Source organism: Thunnus albacares, chromosome 7, assembly GCF_914725855.1.
Source record: "Thunnus albacares chromosome 7, fThuAlb1.1, whole genome shotgun sequence".
NCBI classification, from domain to species: Eukaryota; Metazoa; Chordata; class Actinopteri; order Scombriformes; family Scombridae; genus Thunnus; species Thunnus albacares.
Window position 1 is genome coordinate 825,945 of NC_058112.1, and position 15,901 is coordinate 841,845.

Here is a 15,901-nt window from a genome sequence, read left to right on the forward strand (position 1 = left end):
CACAGGATTTTTCAGTTGCCCCATCGCGTCTGCTTGCCGAGCATGATGAGAGACAGACAGATGCTGCATCTCAGTTGCTCGTATGTGCCACCTGGTGGTTGTTGTTGCGCACTGCAGCTACTCCTGGATCAATTATTTCACCTCCATCACTGCCGCAGCGGCACTGAAATGAGTGACACATGTATGTGAAATAGTTAACAACCATTAGGTAACATGTGGGAACTTCTGCTTGTTACTTCAGATAACGCTGTTTGTGAAGGACGACACAGGCTATTTCCACATATGTAATTAATTAGGCTATTAATTCACGCTACGAACTAAATAATATATAACATGTTTTGGATAAAAGGTATTTCATGTCTAAATGAAAAGAACAAATTAATTATTTATATGTAGGCCTATTTGTTTATTTTATTAGATCCTGTGCTTGCATAATGGTCCTGCATAATGTCCTGTCTGTCCACCGTGCTAATGTCTGTCACAAATGAGAAATGAAAAAAAGAATTTGCAAAACCCAAAATTGCACCGTCTTTTGAATTTGGTTTTCTGGTTTTTCGTTTGTAAACAAAAAAGGAATAGATCACGTGATTTTGTTTTTTGTTTTTGGTTTATAATGAAAAAAGGAAAAAACCACATGACTTCTGTTTTAGGTTTCAAACGCAAAAACAAACTGGCTGAATGACCGCAGACCAGTTCAATATTCAACCCAAAAAGGAATAAGGATAAAATGAATTGGCAAAAACCAAAAACAGGCCAGTTTTGATTGGTTTTTTGTCACTTGATTCTGACACCAAAAACGGTTTTCAAATAACAGATTTACCGTTTTTTGGTTTTTGAATTACAAATGTATTACGAATTATCCAATGATACCTGGACTGTTCCTCAGCCTCGGCATTGATTCTATAAGTCTCTGAACTCTATTGGAGAGATGAACACCATTCCTCAAAAAGATATTCCCTCATTTGGTGTTTTGATGATGGTGGTGGAGAGCGCTGTCTAACATATCAGTCCAAAATCTCCCATATCCGATATGCTGATATTTCCAACTCATTGTGGCCGACTGCCGATGCCGATATATGCACATATTTTTTTTCCAGCTGGCTGAGGAGACTATTGCATGCAAGCATAGATTGTACTAAGTATGATCTAGAAAGACAATATATGAAGGAAGAACTTAGTAAGACTGGAGTTCAGGAGCTCAGCATTGAAACTTTAATGAACATGCCAAGTGGGTGGAGCGGTAGAGTTTTCTTTGAGTTTATTAGACAGACAGGATTAATGTGTAGGATTTAATCTCTGGTCCATACTCCGGGGCAGAAGGTGGTGGTAATGAACCTAATACGCTCTGTTTTTTCCAAACAGAGTGGTACATCCTGTCAGCCAAAGTGTTTCCTATCTGTGCAGCTGAACATAGCAGTTCCTCGATGGACTGTTTCACCCTGAAGGTCCTGGTGCTTCCTCCGCAGGCTCCACTTCACTCAAGCTGCCCGACAGACCTGCTGCTTCTTCCTACTTTAACCTGAATAATAAACCGGAGCTCGGTGCTCCGGTTGGAGCCTGTGGAGGAAGCACCGAGACCGTCAGGATGACACAGGGCACAAGGCAACATATCCGCCTCTCATAATCAGCAGAATTCGCCAATGCCGATATTTCATTTTAGAGCTTTTATCGGCTGGTACCAATGATGTGCTGATAATATCGTGCATCCCTAGTTCGCATCATTTTCATACTGATCAAACCATTCAGTGACCCCTCGTGCCCTGTGAATTGGAGCATTGTCATCCTGAAAGAGACCACTCCCATCAGGATAGAAATGTTTCATCATGGGATAAAGGTGATCACTCAGAACAATTTTGTATTGATTTGCAGTGATCCTTCCCTCTAAGGGGACAAGTGGACCCAAACTATGCCAGCAAAATGCCCCCCACAGAATAACAGAGCCACAAGATCCCCTCACTGTAGGGGTCAAGCATTCAGACCTGTACTAGTTTTTCCCTGTAATGTGTCACCCATTCATTTATTCATTCATTCATTCATACATACATACAGACAAACAAACAGACAGACAGACAGACAGACACACAGAGATTCCTTACTTTATATAGAGCGATAAAGAGATAACTTCCCTCATTCAGAGTTTCTTTGGTCTCTTTTCATACTTAAAAAATATGACAAGAATGTGAACATGGATTCAATAAAAAACAGAATCAATGTAAAGAAACAGAGTCAGAGTAGACAAAATGAAACAATGCCCAACCCTAATCAATACGACACAAAGGCTCTATTTGTGGACATGCTACTATATAGGTGTGCATTATTTTCAGCAGGTGTTCACATTAGGTGTTCACATTATTGTGTCTATCCACTGTGTTCAGCAAGATAGGCTATGATGATAGTTTGCTGATACTGGCCTTTTATTACACTGATCTAAAATAAATCATGTGATCTGATGAGGTATCCAAGGAGGGTTGAATCGAGGGCAGCTGGACTTGGTTGAAGATTCTTGAAGACGTTTTGCCTCTCATCCAAGGACTTCTTCAGTTCTTCTTCATGTATCTTCAATGAAGTCCAGTTGCCCTTGATTCAACCCTCCTTGGATAACCATGACCTGGATGACTAAGAATCTTCACCAAGATCTGATGGAGTGTCTTGTCTCAGTATAAGTAGAGGATGTTTTAATTATCTATGAATGTAGTGTTTTTACCATATAGCAGACATCTAATAAAAGACAGAATTTTGAGGAGATAGTTTTGCCTCCACAGGTATGGTAGCACCTGTCATTTGAGCTGTAGGAGCATCATGCTTCAGATCACATTCCAAATAAAACTAATACAATTCTGAGACTATCTGTCCCACATTATGGGCCTTTAAAAGTCCATATTCATTAAATCCTGGTATCAGGTACTCACTGTGTGAAGAGCTCTAACAGCTGCTGGTGTCCCCTGGTCTTTGCCAGACATGCTGGAGTTTGTCCCTGAGCGTTGGTGCGCCTCAGTGCATCCCTTCCTCCTGGCTGCTGCAGGAGGAACGATGCCACTGTCCTCAGACCATGACCGGCTGCCAAGTGGAGCAGACTAGAGTGCTGCTGGCACTGAGACTGAGCTGGACAGAAAAAAAAAGAAAAAGTTGAGGGGGCAGACTGCAACTGACTGGCTAGAATGAAGCAAGGTAGACACCTCCTCCTGGTGGTGAGAGGAATGTGGGAAAGAGGAAGAATCAGAAGGTCAGAGGAGGATTGTACCAGTATAGCAGTTAACTGACGCTGTATTTAAAGATGATCTTTGTCTTGAATTAAACCCAGTAATGGCTCCAGGTTTCAGTTAAACTTAGCACAAATCTTATTATCTTTTCTCATTTGCTTATGCTCTTCAATAATATTCTCACAAATGAACTGCTGCATTTAAACCACAAAGTGTTCCACAGCATATGCAGTGTGATTATCACATTTGAGTTAGGCCTATGTTTTTTATTCTTTGTTCCCACAGGTAGCCTACACATGATTTGCTTTCGTTTTGATTATGCTAATAACAGTTATTACTTACCTGGAATGCACAGTGCATGTCCTCAGTGGATCAGGATCAGCATTATATTTATTATGCAAATGGGGTATCAGCCTGACATCACCAAACTATGTTAGAGTTTTTTGCTCTGCTCTGCTCAAGCTACAGCTGATACTAAGTCCTAACTTCCTGCAGGAGATTCAGAATGAAATCATTTTAACAGTGAGGCATTGGTATATTTTTCATGTTAAACCAAATGATTGACACTGACACTCAACGCAAGCTAAAATCACCAAAAATTGATTTGTTTTTTAAAAATAACAATATTTAGACATTTTCTACATTTTTTGTTTGGGAGGTTGTTTTCAAACATTGTGTGGACCATATTGACTTCATCATGTATTTAACAAGCTTAAGAACAGCTCTCGAAACAATGAGGACTGACATTACATCTTATTAATGACAAACTTGAAGAAATTAAACAAGACAACAGTACATAGGCACAGCTAAATGCCATAGCTAAATGCTAACTTCAGTATGCTAACATGCTTATGCAAAGCTGGTATAATGGTCACCATCTTAGTTTAGCCTGCTAGAGTGCTAATCAGGGACAATGAGGGAAATAAGTGGATCTTTCCCTGTCAAAATCTGATGTGTTGTATTTCATAATTGTCTGTTGTTAATAAACCTAAAACCTGTCCTGTGGACACATGGAGGACAGCAAGTTGACTGATCATTTATCACAGCAGCTCAGTCTATAAGGTCAATTCTAGTAACTAATATCAATAATGCTAGCAGTGAGTCTAATATCAATCAGTGTATCATAAGAAGCCAAAACAATTAGACATCCTGTTTAAACCATGGAAGTCATTTTTGAATGGAGCAGCATCCATGCATATAATAACCAAATGGTGTCTTCAGTCATTAAACATGTACTGTATATGACTGCTTCTCTGGTGGGAGTGTGATTTTTGGATCCAACAAAACAAATCAGCTCTGCTAGTAACCGTCACTATCATTATAAATCAAATCCAAAAAACAGGGGGACACTTCCAACTGCTAATTGAGTGGGAGACTTTGTTTCTGGTATGTTTGACATAGAATTAACTGACTGCTGATTATGAGATTCAAAAAAACAGGACAAAACATAATGACAGAGATAAAAAGACAGAAAATGTCAGAGATAAAAGAGTGAAGTAAAGAATTCACGCAGGCATTTCAGCACTTGACATGCAGGAAAATAGGCTTTCTCTGAGAAAAGTCTTGATAACCCAGATTTTATTTATAACATGGGTAAGAGAAAAGTGTTGCCCAAGACAGACACCATGTGTCCACAATGATCTTGGTTTGATTCTGCCTGGGGACGTTTGTTGCAAGTCATCCTCATGTGTCTTACATAAAACCAGTAAGAGATAACGAGTGTACTAGTAGAGCTAGTTAAAGCTACAGCTTCTTTTTGTTGATACAAGAAAAATGTTGTTTAAGTAACAAAAATGCCCAGCATGCTCAGTCTCATCTAAGTTATGTCCTCCAATGAAGGCTGGTGGTTGTCAGGCATAATATCTAGTATTCTTATTATTATTATTATTATTTTGTTTTCAGAATTTTAATGTTAATTTAATCTTTTGTTCAAGCATATTTATTTGGATATTGCAGAGTGTATGGGCCACATCAATAGTTTAAACATGTTAATTTCTTAATGATTAATCATCCATTGATTATTAACAGGTTCAGATATTATCTGTGCGCATTAGAACAGTGAACTAAAAACTGACATTCAAAATAAAACTCACCACTGCAGCTGTCCAGCCATGCCTCTGTACTGTGTCTGTCTGTGCCTGTGTGTGTATGTGTGTCTGTCGCTGTGTCAGTCTGTGTCCGTGTGTGTGTCACTGCTCGGCTGTCTATGTGTCTGTCCATATCTGTCAGTGTGAGTGTGTTGATGAGAGCGTCTCTAGAGTGTGTGTGCAGTCCCGGTGAAGTCCTTTGGTGGCACAGAGTGAGGTGTTTCAAGGCCAGCGCTAGGCTCTGATCCAACCTCTCACACTCTTTCAACGGAATCTGACAGACAGAAAATACAGACGGCTCAAAATGACAGTTATTAGTGTTATTGCTTTTCCCTTCATGCCCTCTCTACCTAATAAAAACATTTCTGTACAATTAAGCAGCATGAACATAAAGACAGAATTATCAGTGGGCCTTGCCTAAACAACAATTTAAGAACATTTTAGAATGGAGTGAAAATGAATTCCTTCCTATATACAACATTTTTAAGCCCTTCTTACCTGCTCATCGTCCAATAATAATGCTTCCTGTGGAGCTGTGTTATTGAGCAGGAAGTGGGCCATGTCGAGAGCCAGGTCCTGCACACAAACACATACACATATACACTCATCATTATTCTGAAAAACTGAAAAGACCTCTCAGATAATTGTGTGGTGCCTTCACGTGCAGGAATTATTTCAGTGATCAAGAGAAGAGTCCATTTCAACTCGTTTGTCATTCTTAAACATAATGTCTAGAAATACTACAGCAGCTTCTTTCTGTCACCATGACAACACTGTTTTCTTGTTATAATGAGAATCCTTTTCACATATCAAGATATTTTCCATGTCATTATGACATCTTATTGTTATGAATAATGCAAAATTATTAAACTTTTCTTGTTAACATCACTTTATCTTCTTCTATCACAAAACTATCTCATGTCACAAAAGCAACATATCTTATTAAAACAGACTTTTCTAGTTGTAACTTCTGTGACTTGTTAAAATGAGTAAATAGTCAAGGAGGAGACACTGTAGCCTATATTTTAGTTAGAAGTGACTGTGATTGTTTTATATGGTTTGATGAAGTTTTCATGCTTGGTATGAGACACACAGTATCATCTATCCATTACTGATTGTCACACCCTGGCTCTTGGGCCATAACAAATATGAGGAGACACACCATATTAAAGGTTTTAACAGAAGTAATTGAAGTAATCAAACTGAGATTAACTAAATAGATAACAAAAGTACACAAGAACATGGAGTATGGAGATCAGTGGAATCAGTAGTGTAGGGTGTGCAGGAGAGTGAAGATAATGTGTGTATGTTCTAAGGTGCGTAACATAACATAACATAAAAAGGAACCAAGGCTGCAACATAACCAAATGGGTGCCTACAGGGAAGGAGAGAGAGAGAGAGAGAGAGAGAGAGAGAGAGAGAGAGAGAGTTAGGAGCAAACAGGACTTTGTAGACTAGGAACCGGGCCCAGGCTTATCCTGTGCAGGGTCAGGAGTCCAGGTCACAGAGTGACCAGGTGGACTGTGTCTCACATAGAGGTATACTCACATTCTTACCTATAGGCAATTTTTAGACGGGTTGTTATCATAATTATGTTTTTGTCCGGATTAAAAACTATAAGTAAAACTATTCTTGTTTGTTTGAAATGAAGCAGTGTTCATCCTCTAGTCCAGGTGGAGGGGTTGTGGATATGTGGTACTCAGCATTGGATGCTTTATTAAGTTTGCCACATACATTAAAACTGAATGTGCATTTAAATGCACTGTGATAAATGTCAAGTCATCGTGACAGAATTTTAAACTCAGTGATTGGATGTTTCTTGCCAAAATGCACCTTGGGAGTCATACTTAACTTCTACCCCAGAGTTTTTATGTACACAGGCTTGTAGGTTTGACTTTTTAATCAAAGAACCAGATTCTAATGCATTTGTTGACGTTTTGTACTGATGGTTACCAATATATCTGTGATATATCAACCCCTCAATGTATCTGTCGTGCTCCAACTTTTATAGTTAATATAATTTCTTTAATGTATGAGGAAAAATATATATTGTTCTATATAATCCTCAGAAAAGGAAGTCATCCAGTTGAATGGATTAAAATGACTGTCTTATTACCTGAACAAAGCAGAAGATCTCCTGTGAGTGTGTGTCCACTGGTCCTCCAGGCCGAGCTAAACACAATGTCACCAAGACCTGCTCACACACATTATGGGCTACACACACACACACACACACACACACACACACACACAGAGGTAAAGATTTTATGACTGTATCTGTGAGGTAAAACATCTCATAAATACAACAACAAGGTTCAAAGATATACGAATAAAATTGACTTGACTCACTCTGCTACTCTAACCTTCTCTTTTCAACACAAATACTGTTCCTATTCATTACATCATTTCCATTTTTCTCCTTTGTTGTTCTTTTGATGGCTGTTAGGCTACTGTCAGTGAAACACACCCTGGACAAATGTTTCACATTGCGAGTCATAGTTCAGGTCATTCCAACCCTCCTGGCCCAAATTAAATGCACAATATATAATTTTAGCCGCTAGGGGTCTCTCAATCAAAACAATAAAAAAGACGGCGTGTGATGACGGTGTGAAGTAGTGCGGGATCCTGGGAGTTGTTGTCTGCATTGTTAACCAGCTTCTCCAGGATAGGATTAATCCAGGATTTTACCAGGAGCTGAATTATCCGTAGAGGTCTCCTCCTCTCCGTATCTTCTTTGGTAGACGCCACTGTGGCAAACAGTCACAATACCGATGTATTTATCTTGTAGGTGTATGATCTTTGGTAGACACAATTGTAGTGGACAAACAACGCCGACGCATGCAGCTTGTACGCGTATACTCTTTGGTAGAGGGGTGTGACAGGCGACAAAATGTAACGGACCGTTACCTTGATTAAAATTACAGATTTCTCTGGGTTTGAAAATTGTCAGAAAGATTTGGGATAATGTAAGTACACAACTCAACAAAATATACAACATAGGTCTAGTTGTTTTTAGACATTTTAAAGCGGAATAGTTACATATTATAGCTTTGAGAGATTAACTTTTATTTAGGCTTTAAATAATTGAGACTCAGCTATCATTTCAATACCAGCAGCAGATGTGAGGATTTAGGATATGTACAATGTCCCTGAAGGTGGCAGGGAGCAAATCATGTTCATCTGTTATGATCCCTACATTGTAGCTGACAGGCTGTGTCAATATGGAACATTTACCATGTTAATGATCCACCATGACTCATCTATTATTATAATACCTGTTTCACCCACTTTAATTACAGGTCAGGATAAACTATCAGATGTGTTTGGTAGAAGAATGGCTTTTTATGAAATAAACTGTGTTTAAGCTTCCTTAAACGCAATTTTTCTTATTTATGTATATCATGTTAAAATCCTTCAGATGGACTCTTTGAATAAAATCAAAATGGTTCCACATGTTGCCTTATTAGTCTGACAAGAAGCATAAAGGCCTGCTGTTAATCCTGACAACATGTCCAGTCCAATGCCTTCAGAAGCTGTAAATGTTTCCGTCTCTCCATCCATCTAATCCATTAGTGAGGAATGTCATAGTGCTTTAAACACATGCTGTTCTCATCGGACAAGAAGCCAGGCAGGAAACTGCTGCTGCTCTGGAGCAGTGCAGTAGGTAAGGAAGCTGTATACCGACTATACCAACTCCTTTAGAGTTTGTCATAAGTGGTCTCCTTACCTGTAATCTGATGAGGAGTTGGTACCAAAATCATCTCTCTGTCCATAGCAGACAGCTAATTCTTTAGAGAGTAACTATACACAGGCTGCTTGCATTGTCATCTGGAGGTTACTGCAGGTCCTGCCAGACCCATGTGCTGTAGCACATCACAAAGCACTCTTGTGCAATGCTACATCACGGCTTGGTGTGGTCACAACCACAACAGACCAATTCTGATGTCACCCACCAGTAATACTGGGTGAAGAGATAAGTTACTCTTCAAAGCTGAAATCCAGTACTTGTAGACTGCTGGAAGCATCCAAAGGTTTAAATCAAGTTCAGAGTGGAGCAAATATGGCAGAGTTGTTGTGGAAGCCTGCTGAGTGTCTGAATCATCAGCCAATGCAAAATTAAAAAATGCACAAATCCAGTGTGATATGTATTTACACTGATTTTATAGTGTGGACAGACATGGTGTGAAACATCTGGCATTGTCACGCAGGTGTGCCAGGTGTTCAACATTTCTCAATAACAGATCCCAAAAATAACACTCGCCATTCGCCAAATGCAGTCTTTGGTGAGTTAATTATGGAGACCACCCGCCACTCTGGCCAGTGGGAAAAAACTAATTTCCTGCACGCGCTGGAGAAAGCTGCAGGTTCGCTGTGTTTGTTTGTGGGGGTAGATAACTGGTTCACACTTCAGCATATTAGGTGGTTGTGATGTACCTTGACACTGGTGGCCACCTGCCATAAAATGGAAAAAAGAAAAGTTAGCGCTGCACACCCAACGGCAGGCTGAGGAGACAGCCATCAGTAAGGGTGAGTCTGGGACGGTGGCAGGAGCAGGAGAGCTGCTCAGGCTTGTAGGTAGAGATAATGTTATCCTCTGCCTTCTGCTTAGAAATGGCAAATTTACAACTCACGGCAACCTGATATAATATAGTCTCTGCCTTTTGTTGATATCTAGTGATGGCAAAAAATGATGTTGCACATTTCCGATCCATTGTTAGCATAGTCAGCACACATTAGCTCGGAAGGCTAATTTGGACTAATTTACTATATTACATGTCACCCTGAACGTCCTGCCGAACTCCGCTGAAAAATCTGGCAGCTCAATAAAGCGTTGCTTGTTGCCACACATATAATGTACAAGTAGTAAATCATTTAAAGCAATTTGCTAATCACGATCCTTTTAGTAAATTTGGCCTTCTATTGAGACCAAAAATAGTTCTTAATTAAATCATCACTGAAACTCATGCCAATGGATTTTCTGATTGCTTGTGCTCCTGTAGTCTATACATTAAAGTGATGGCATCTAATTCCAACTTGAGCATATTTACGTGTTGAAGTGCATGTTTGCACACTACTATAATTGATTGACAATCGTACATGAAACCAAGATGACATGATATATAGTAATAATAGCAAATTGCAATAGTAAAAAGCAATTTATTATTTTGGCTGGTGAAAAAATCAGTCTGGCCGGTTAATTTTTCATCTATCGGCCATCTTGGCTGGTAAACTGAAAAGTTAATTTTGGACCATGCGCAATAGTAAAATATGGAAAACATCTCCAACTTTGTGCCGACACTCAGCTGATAGTTCACATGGACATATCAATGATGCACTCATTATAAAACTAGTTATGGATATTAGCATTTAAAGGGGACATATTAAGCTTTTCCTTATTTTCAGTCATATATGTAATGTTACAATGTCAGATGTTCATATTGACATGGCCAAAGTGAGCCAATGTCAGCTCATGATGTATTTCTTTATATGATCATCTGCTCTATGCACAGCGCGTGAGTTCACTGCTCTACTCTGCTAACATTATGGCATTTTTCCATTGTTTTGGGAGTAGTTACGCCAAGCCATGACTCCATTACATAGCAGGGCAAACTAAAATGAGTTGTTTACCTATTGGAGGTGTGCTGGTCGTCTGCAGCTCTTCATCAAACATCCCTGCATTATTTCTAACTGATCTACTTAACAAACAGCTCCAAATATCTTCAGATGTTGTTGTTGTTTCGACCAGTTTTTAACGCTGCTGATTAAGCTCTGCTAATTCAGTAAGGAGCATGTTTCACTTCCTGTAAATTCTTCACAATAAAAGTCTCCCACTCTTTAGTCATTTAGGAGGTTGAATAATGGGCCAGTATAAGATAAATAAGGAGTTTTTTGAACTGTGAATCATTCAAAGCTACCCTAGTTGAGTACCAGAATAACAATATAGAGCTGGAAATAAGCATAATAAGGTCCATTATAAGGGCTGATAAACTCCTATAACTAAATTAATTTAGTAATTTCATAGCCTGGTTTTAATAGAGTATTTTTTTTACACTTTAACAAGAATATTGATATGGAGCATAAGGACTACTGCTGGGAGAAAAATCTTTGAATTTTTCTTAATTTTATGAGAACATGTCATATTGTAAATTCTCAAATAAAAGTAGATAGACACATAGATAAAAGCTGGTTCAAAACATCGTGGGTGTGTGATCTGTGTTATCTGTATTTCCAATCATTTCTTTGGTGGCAAAATTGGTTTTGCCCGTGTGTGGTGGGAGGTTCATTCAAATGAGGCAGCACAAAATGAGTTGTTGGTATTTTGGTGGAAATTGGGTCTTGGATGTTACACTGAGAATAAACATCCGCTTCTGGTGCAAAGTCACTCCCCTGGTAGTCTGGTGATTTTCTCATTTGTCAAATGTCACCATGAACCACAATGTCCCTGGTTCCAGTCTGGCCAGGAGCATCACTCTCTCCCTTCTCTCCTGTCATCTCTCCACTGTCTGCAATAAAGCCTTAACATTTCTTGAAAAATCAGATTTTATTCTTGAAATCTCCCACTTTTCTACCCAAAAGAGTGACCATAATACTCTATCTAACCACACAATTCAAGGAGAGGAGGAGAGTATTTGTCATTATTACTATAGGGATTGGAAATGGTCATTTGGAAATGGGCACTGACAACTTTATGCAAAAATGTAGTTCATCAGCATATAGAAGTAGCTCTACAATGTATGTTAGTAGAGATTCTTCCTCCACATGCAAAGTTCTTTATAGTTATAGTCCCTTTGAAAGCCCACACTGAATGTGAGTGAATATGTGTGTATATATACATGTCTGATATACCTGGACACACAGCCTGCAGTGTCACATGGCTGACTCGCAGTGTGCTGGCGAGATGTCTCTGGGTGGATCCCAAGAATAAAAGATAGAACTCCACCTCCTCTTCCTGCTCCTCTCCCACGTCATCATCGTCCAGCTGAACAGTCAACACACACTCTCCCTGAGAAGAGACAGAGATGCAGTGTTATTAACTCTATATGTGCACAACAACATATACATACACAAAAACACCTTGTTTTGAAGGCAGACTGTACACGATCAATTGATTCCATTAAAACCCTCGCAGATAGATCCGAGTCAAGACGAGACTAGTAGCTGAATCCAACAACACACTGTAAGCAGCAGGGCCCTGTAGGATTCAGTTCCATATTATTAAGTCTACTATATGAATGAATTGTATAGTATATGGTATTGGCAGTTTGTTAATAATAATTAATGCACACAAGGTATCAGCTACTGATGATTTCAAATATAGAAACCAGTGGGAAAAAATATTTTCTAAACATCTAGTACATTATGCTCCTGGGGAAGATCATGTGATGCTTTTATTTATCTGTTTTACTGTTTATTCTTGTACTGTCTCATTATCAGCTTGTCATCTTTAAAGCTTTGAATTGCACTACTATGTATGAAAGATGCTATACAAAAGTAGTTTGGATTTGATTTGATTAGGGATGCCCATCAAAACCTAGTTCTGAATTGGAACCAGTTCTAAAATTTGAAGAACCTGTGGTATTTTTAAGGTTGGTTCTTTTATCTGTATTTTTTTTTTACATTTTGGTAGAACTTGAACACGCAGCAGCATCTCCTCTCTGTCCTCTCCTCTGCTCTTTGTGTAGGTGTTGATGGAGGGCGGGGCTTAGCTCCTCCACACACACACGCACGCACACATGCACACAGAGCAGACAGCAGAGCTGAGAGGTGGAGACAGTGAACCAGGTGAGGTGAAAGAAAGTTTACTTGAGTCGATGACAATTATGCTGGTTACTGTAAGTGCAATAAAACCTCCGTGAATAAAAAGCTAATAACAGTAATTTATCAAGATACCTGTTCAACAAGCATAAATGTGTAGACAGACACATTTCAATCTAAATAAAGTCATTCATTTGCTTTTAAAGACTATCCTAAAATCAGACAGCAAACCTGACATTTCAACAAAAATGTGTCTAACACAACAAACTTCAAGCCGTCTGACTTTTGTTTAAGTCACTGTTTGTCATTTTGCATTGTGAGCCTGAGAGAACAAAATGCTAGTTTTGACCTATAATTAAAACCAAGTGAAAAACTATGTGTGGTTAAATGCTAACTGTTCCCATGTTTGTAAGAAGAAAAAGATGAAGTCATCTGTGATTCTGTTGCTCTGTTTTTGCACAGTCAAGAGGCTACATACATCCCAGTTTAACAGCTGTGTGTGTGTGTGTGTGTGTGTGTGTGTGTGTGTGTGTGTGTGTGTGTGTGTGCGTGTTGGGTGGGGGTGGGTGGGGGGGTTTACATTCCCAACCACAGCAGTGAGTCAGCATCACGAGTAGCTGGCTGGCATGTTGGGTTAGTTTGTCTAATTTGTGTGTTCCTATGCTCTCCTCTCTCCTCAGTAGCTGCTCCTGTAATGATGGGATGGACACTGTTGTTATGTGTCATGGTAAAAAATGAATGGAAAGACTGAAGATCCCATGAGAGGTGGTAACAGAAACATATTAAAAACACAGTGAAAATGCATTTAGTCTTCAGTCCACATACTGTGAAACTGTGGAGACAGAAATAAAATTGATAAAACAGATTTCAGGAAATCTGACATAATCACACTTAAAAATGGACCGTCAAGATACTACTGCAGTGATGCACACAAGACCAGGGGAAAGACTGAAGAAGCTGAACAAAGCCTTTTTCACATCTTGACTTCTAATGCACGAGTGTAATAAAAACAGTGTTAATTGCTGCCTTACCACCTTTTCCTACTTATAATAAGACAAAATATCTGCTGTATAATTTTGATGAAGCAACAGTGTGCTAATGCCAGCAGGGCTATCAATATTCTAGGGTTTCCCACAGTGTTCTATAGAGGACAAAGGTTCAGGGAGAGCATGTTGTGGAGCTTCATCATTTGTGTGTTTAATGAGTGAGGTGACTGCTAGTAACTACACTAATAACAAGATGAGATGTGTCAGCATCTGTCTGATGCAGTGCTGCACTTGATAGACTGATCGGTCATATCATACATACGTTTTGCTGTAATTAATCAGTGCAACACATCACAATGTAGGGGAAAATTAGAAGTTTTAAGATTAATTGACGGTATTTCAAATTTAATACGAGAATCACAGATTCAGCTACAATGATACACAACCACAGATCCAACCCGAAGTCTGCATATCACTGTCCTAAACCTTTCAGACTAACTCTCTGCACTCCTGTGCCCGTAGTGTGACAAGTTAAAAGATCATATAGTCTGTTACAAGTTACCAGTTTTAAAAGAAAGTCAATTCATGGTCTGTAATAAGGTCACAAATTCTGTAGTAGGTTAAATGGATCATAAATTCAGATCAAATATGACCCTATCACCTGTGATTCTTTCTCCCTGTTCTTCAGGAATTTGATCAGTATGTCATACTGGTAAAGTGGTCGTAATCATTTGCTAACAGGTTTAGAGTGTGGAGCCAGTGTTAATGTAACATTTTGAGTAAGTCAGAGTAAAGTTCTGCGGAGTGTTGTAAACTGTGTGCCAGTACAACCCGCAAATACATCACAAACAGATGTAAACAATAAATACCCAGTCTGCAGCATTTAAAGGTGCAGTCTGTAGTATTTAGTGGCAACTAGCGGTGAGGTTGCAACCAATTGAATACCCCTTCCCCTCCCCCTTCCCTTCCAAACATGTGAGAGAACCTACAGTGACCGCAAAACCCACAAAAAGCCCTCTCTAGAGCCAGTGTTTGGTTTATCCGTTCTGGGCTACTGTAGAAACATGGCAATGCAACATGGTGGACTCCCTATGTAGATATAAAGGGCTCATTCTAAGGTAACGAAAACACAAAGATTCTTATTTTCAGGTGATTCTACACTAATTAAAACATACTTATGAATATTATATTCCATTTCTGCCAAGTCTGTTCTGCAAGATGCCACTAAATTCTCCACACTGCACCTTTAAGTGAAAAATTCATCCTCCTTAGAGACTGACTAAAATGAATCCTTCTGATTCAGCATTTGAAATATACTGAACAATTGATTGATTGATTTAACTCATACTTTTACCAAATGGCTGCATTTATATGGCACCTTTATCCAAATTTGCCTCTCATATATCCATTCTCACACACACACATACCCTAATGGCAGCAAGCTATGGAAGGTGTTGGCCTCACCATCTGGGTCAATTTGGGGATCAGTGTCTTGCTCACGAACAGTTCAACATGTGGAAATGCACAGAAGGGGATCTAAACGCTATGATCAGTGGATGACCCACAGCTGCCCCGCAACTTTTATCATTAAAGGTTCTGTATGTAGAATTGTGAAGCAATTTATAGGCCTATGTATTAACGTTTTTTTATTGCTAATGAATGAATGGGTAGTAGTGTAACATAAACAATAAGATCTTCCCTGGCTTTCTCGGTTGTCTGTAACAGCCTGTGGACAGATTTCTTTGTGAAGGACCCAGGCCGAATTTTCTGCGAAAATCCAATCAAAGTGACCAGCATAATGACACAACACAACAAAAACTGTGCTGTCCAACTGGAAATACCCTGCAGGTATTAGCTCTCCAGCTAATGAAAC

General features: G+C 39.2%; 1 protein-coding gene across 5 annotated transcripts in view; it reads right to left on the reverse strand.

Moving 5' to 3' along the window:
• Nucleotides 1-15,901, reverse strand: part of akap13 (A-kinase anchoring protein 13) — a 170,299-nt gene that overhangs the window by 106,992 nt on the left and 47,406 nt on the right. For all 5 annotated transcript variants that reach the window (XM_044357341.1, XM_044357342.1, XM_044357339.1 and 2 more), the window contains exons 3-7: nucleotides 12,134-12,290; nucleotides 7,404-7,501; nucleotides 5,786-5,863; nucleotides 5,294-5,561; nucleotides 2,910-3,102 (exon numbers count right to left, since the gene is read on the reverse strand). In XM_044357341.1, the coding sequence (XP_044213276.1) occupies nucleotides 2,910-3,102; nucleotides 5,294-5,561; nucleotides 5,786-5,863; nucleotides 7,404-7,501; nucleotides 12,134-12,290 (794 nt within the window). The remainder of the gene's footprint in view (nucleotides 1-2,909; nucleotides 3,103-5,293; nucleotides 5,562-5,785; nucleotides 5,864-7,403; nucleotides 7,502-12,133; nucleotides 12,291-15,901) is intronic.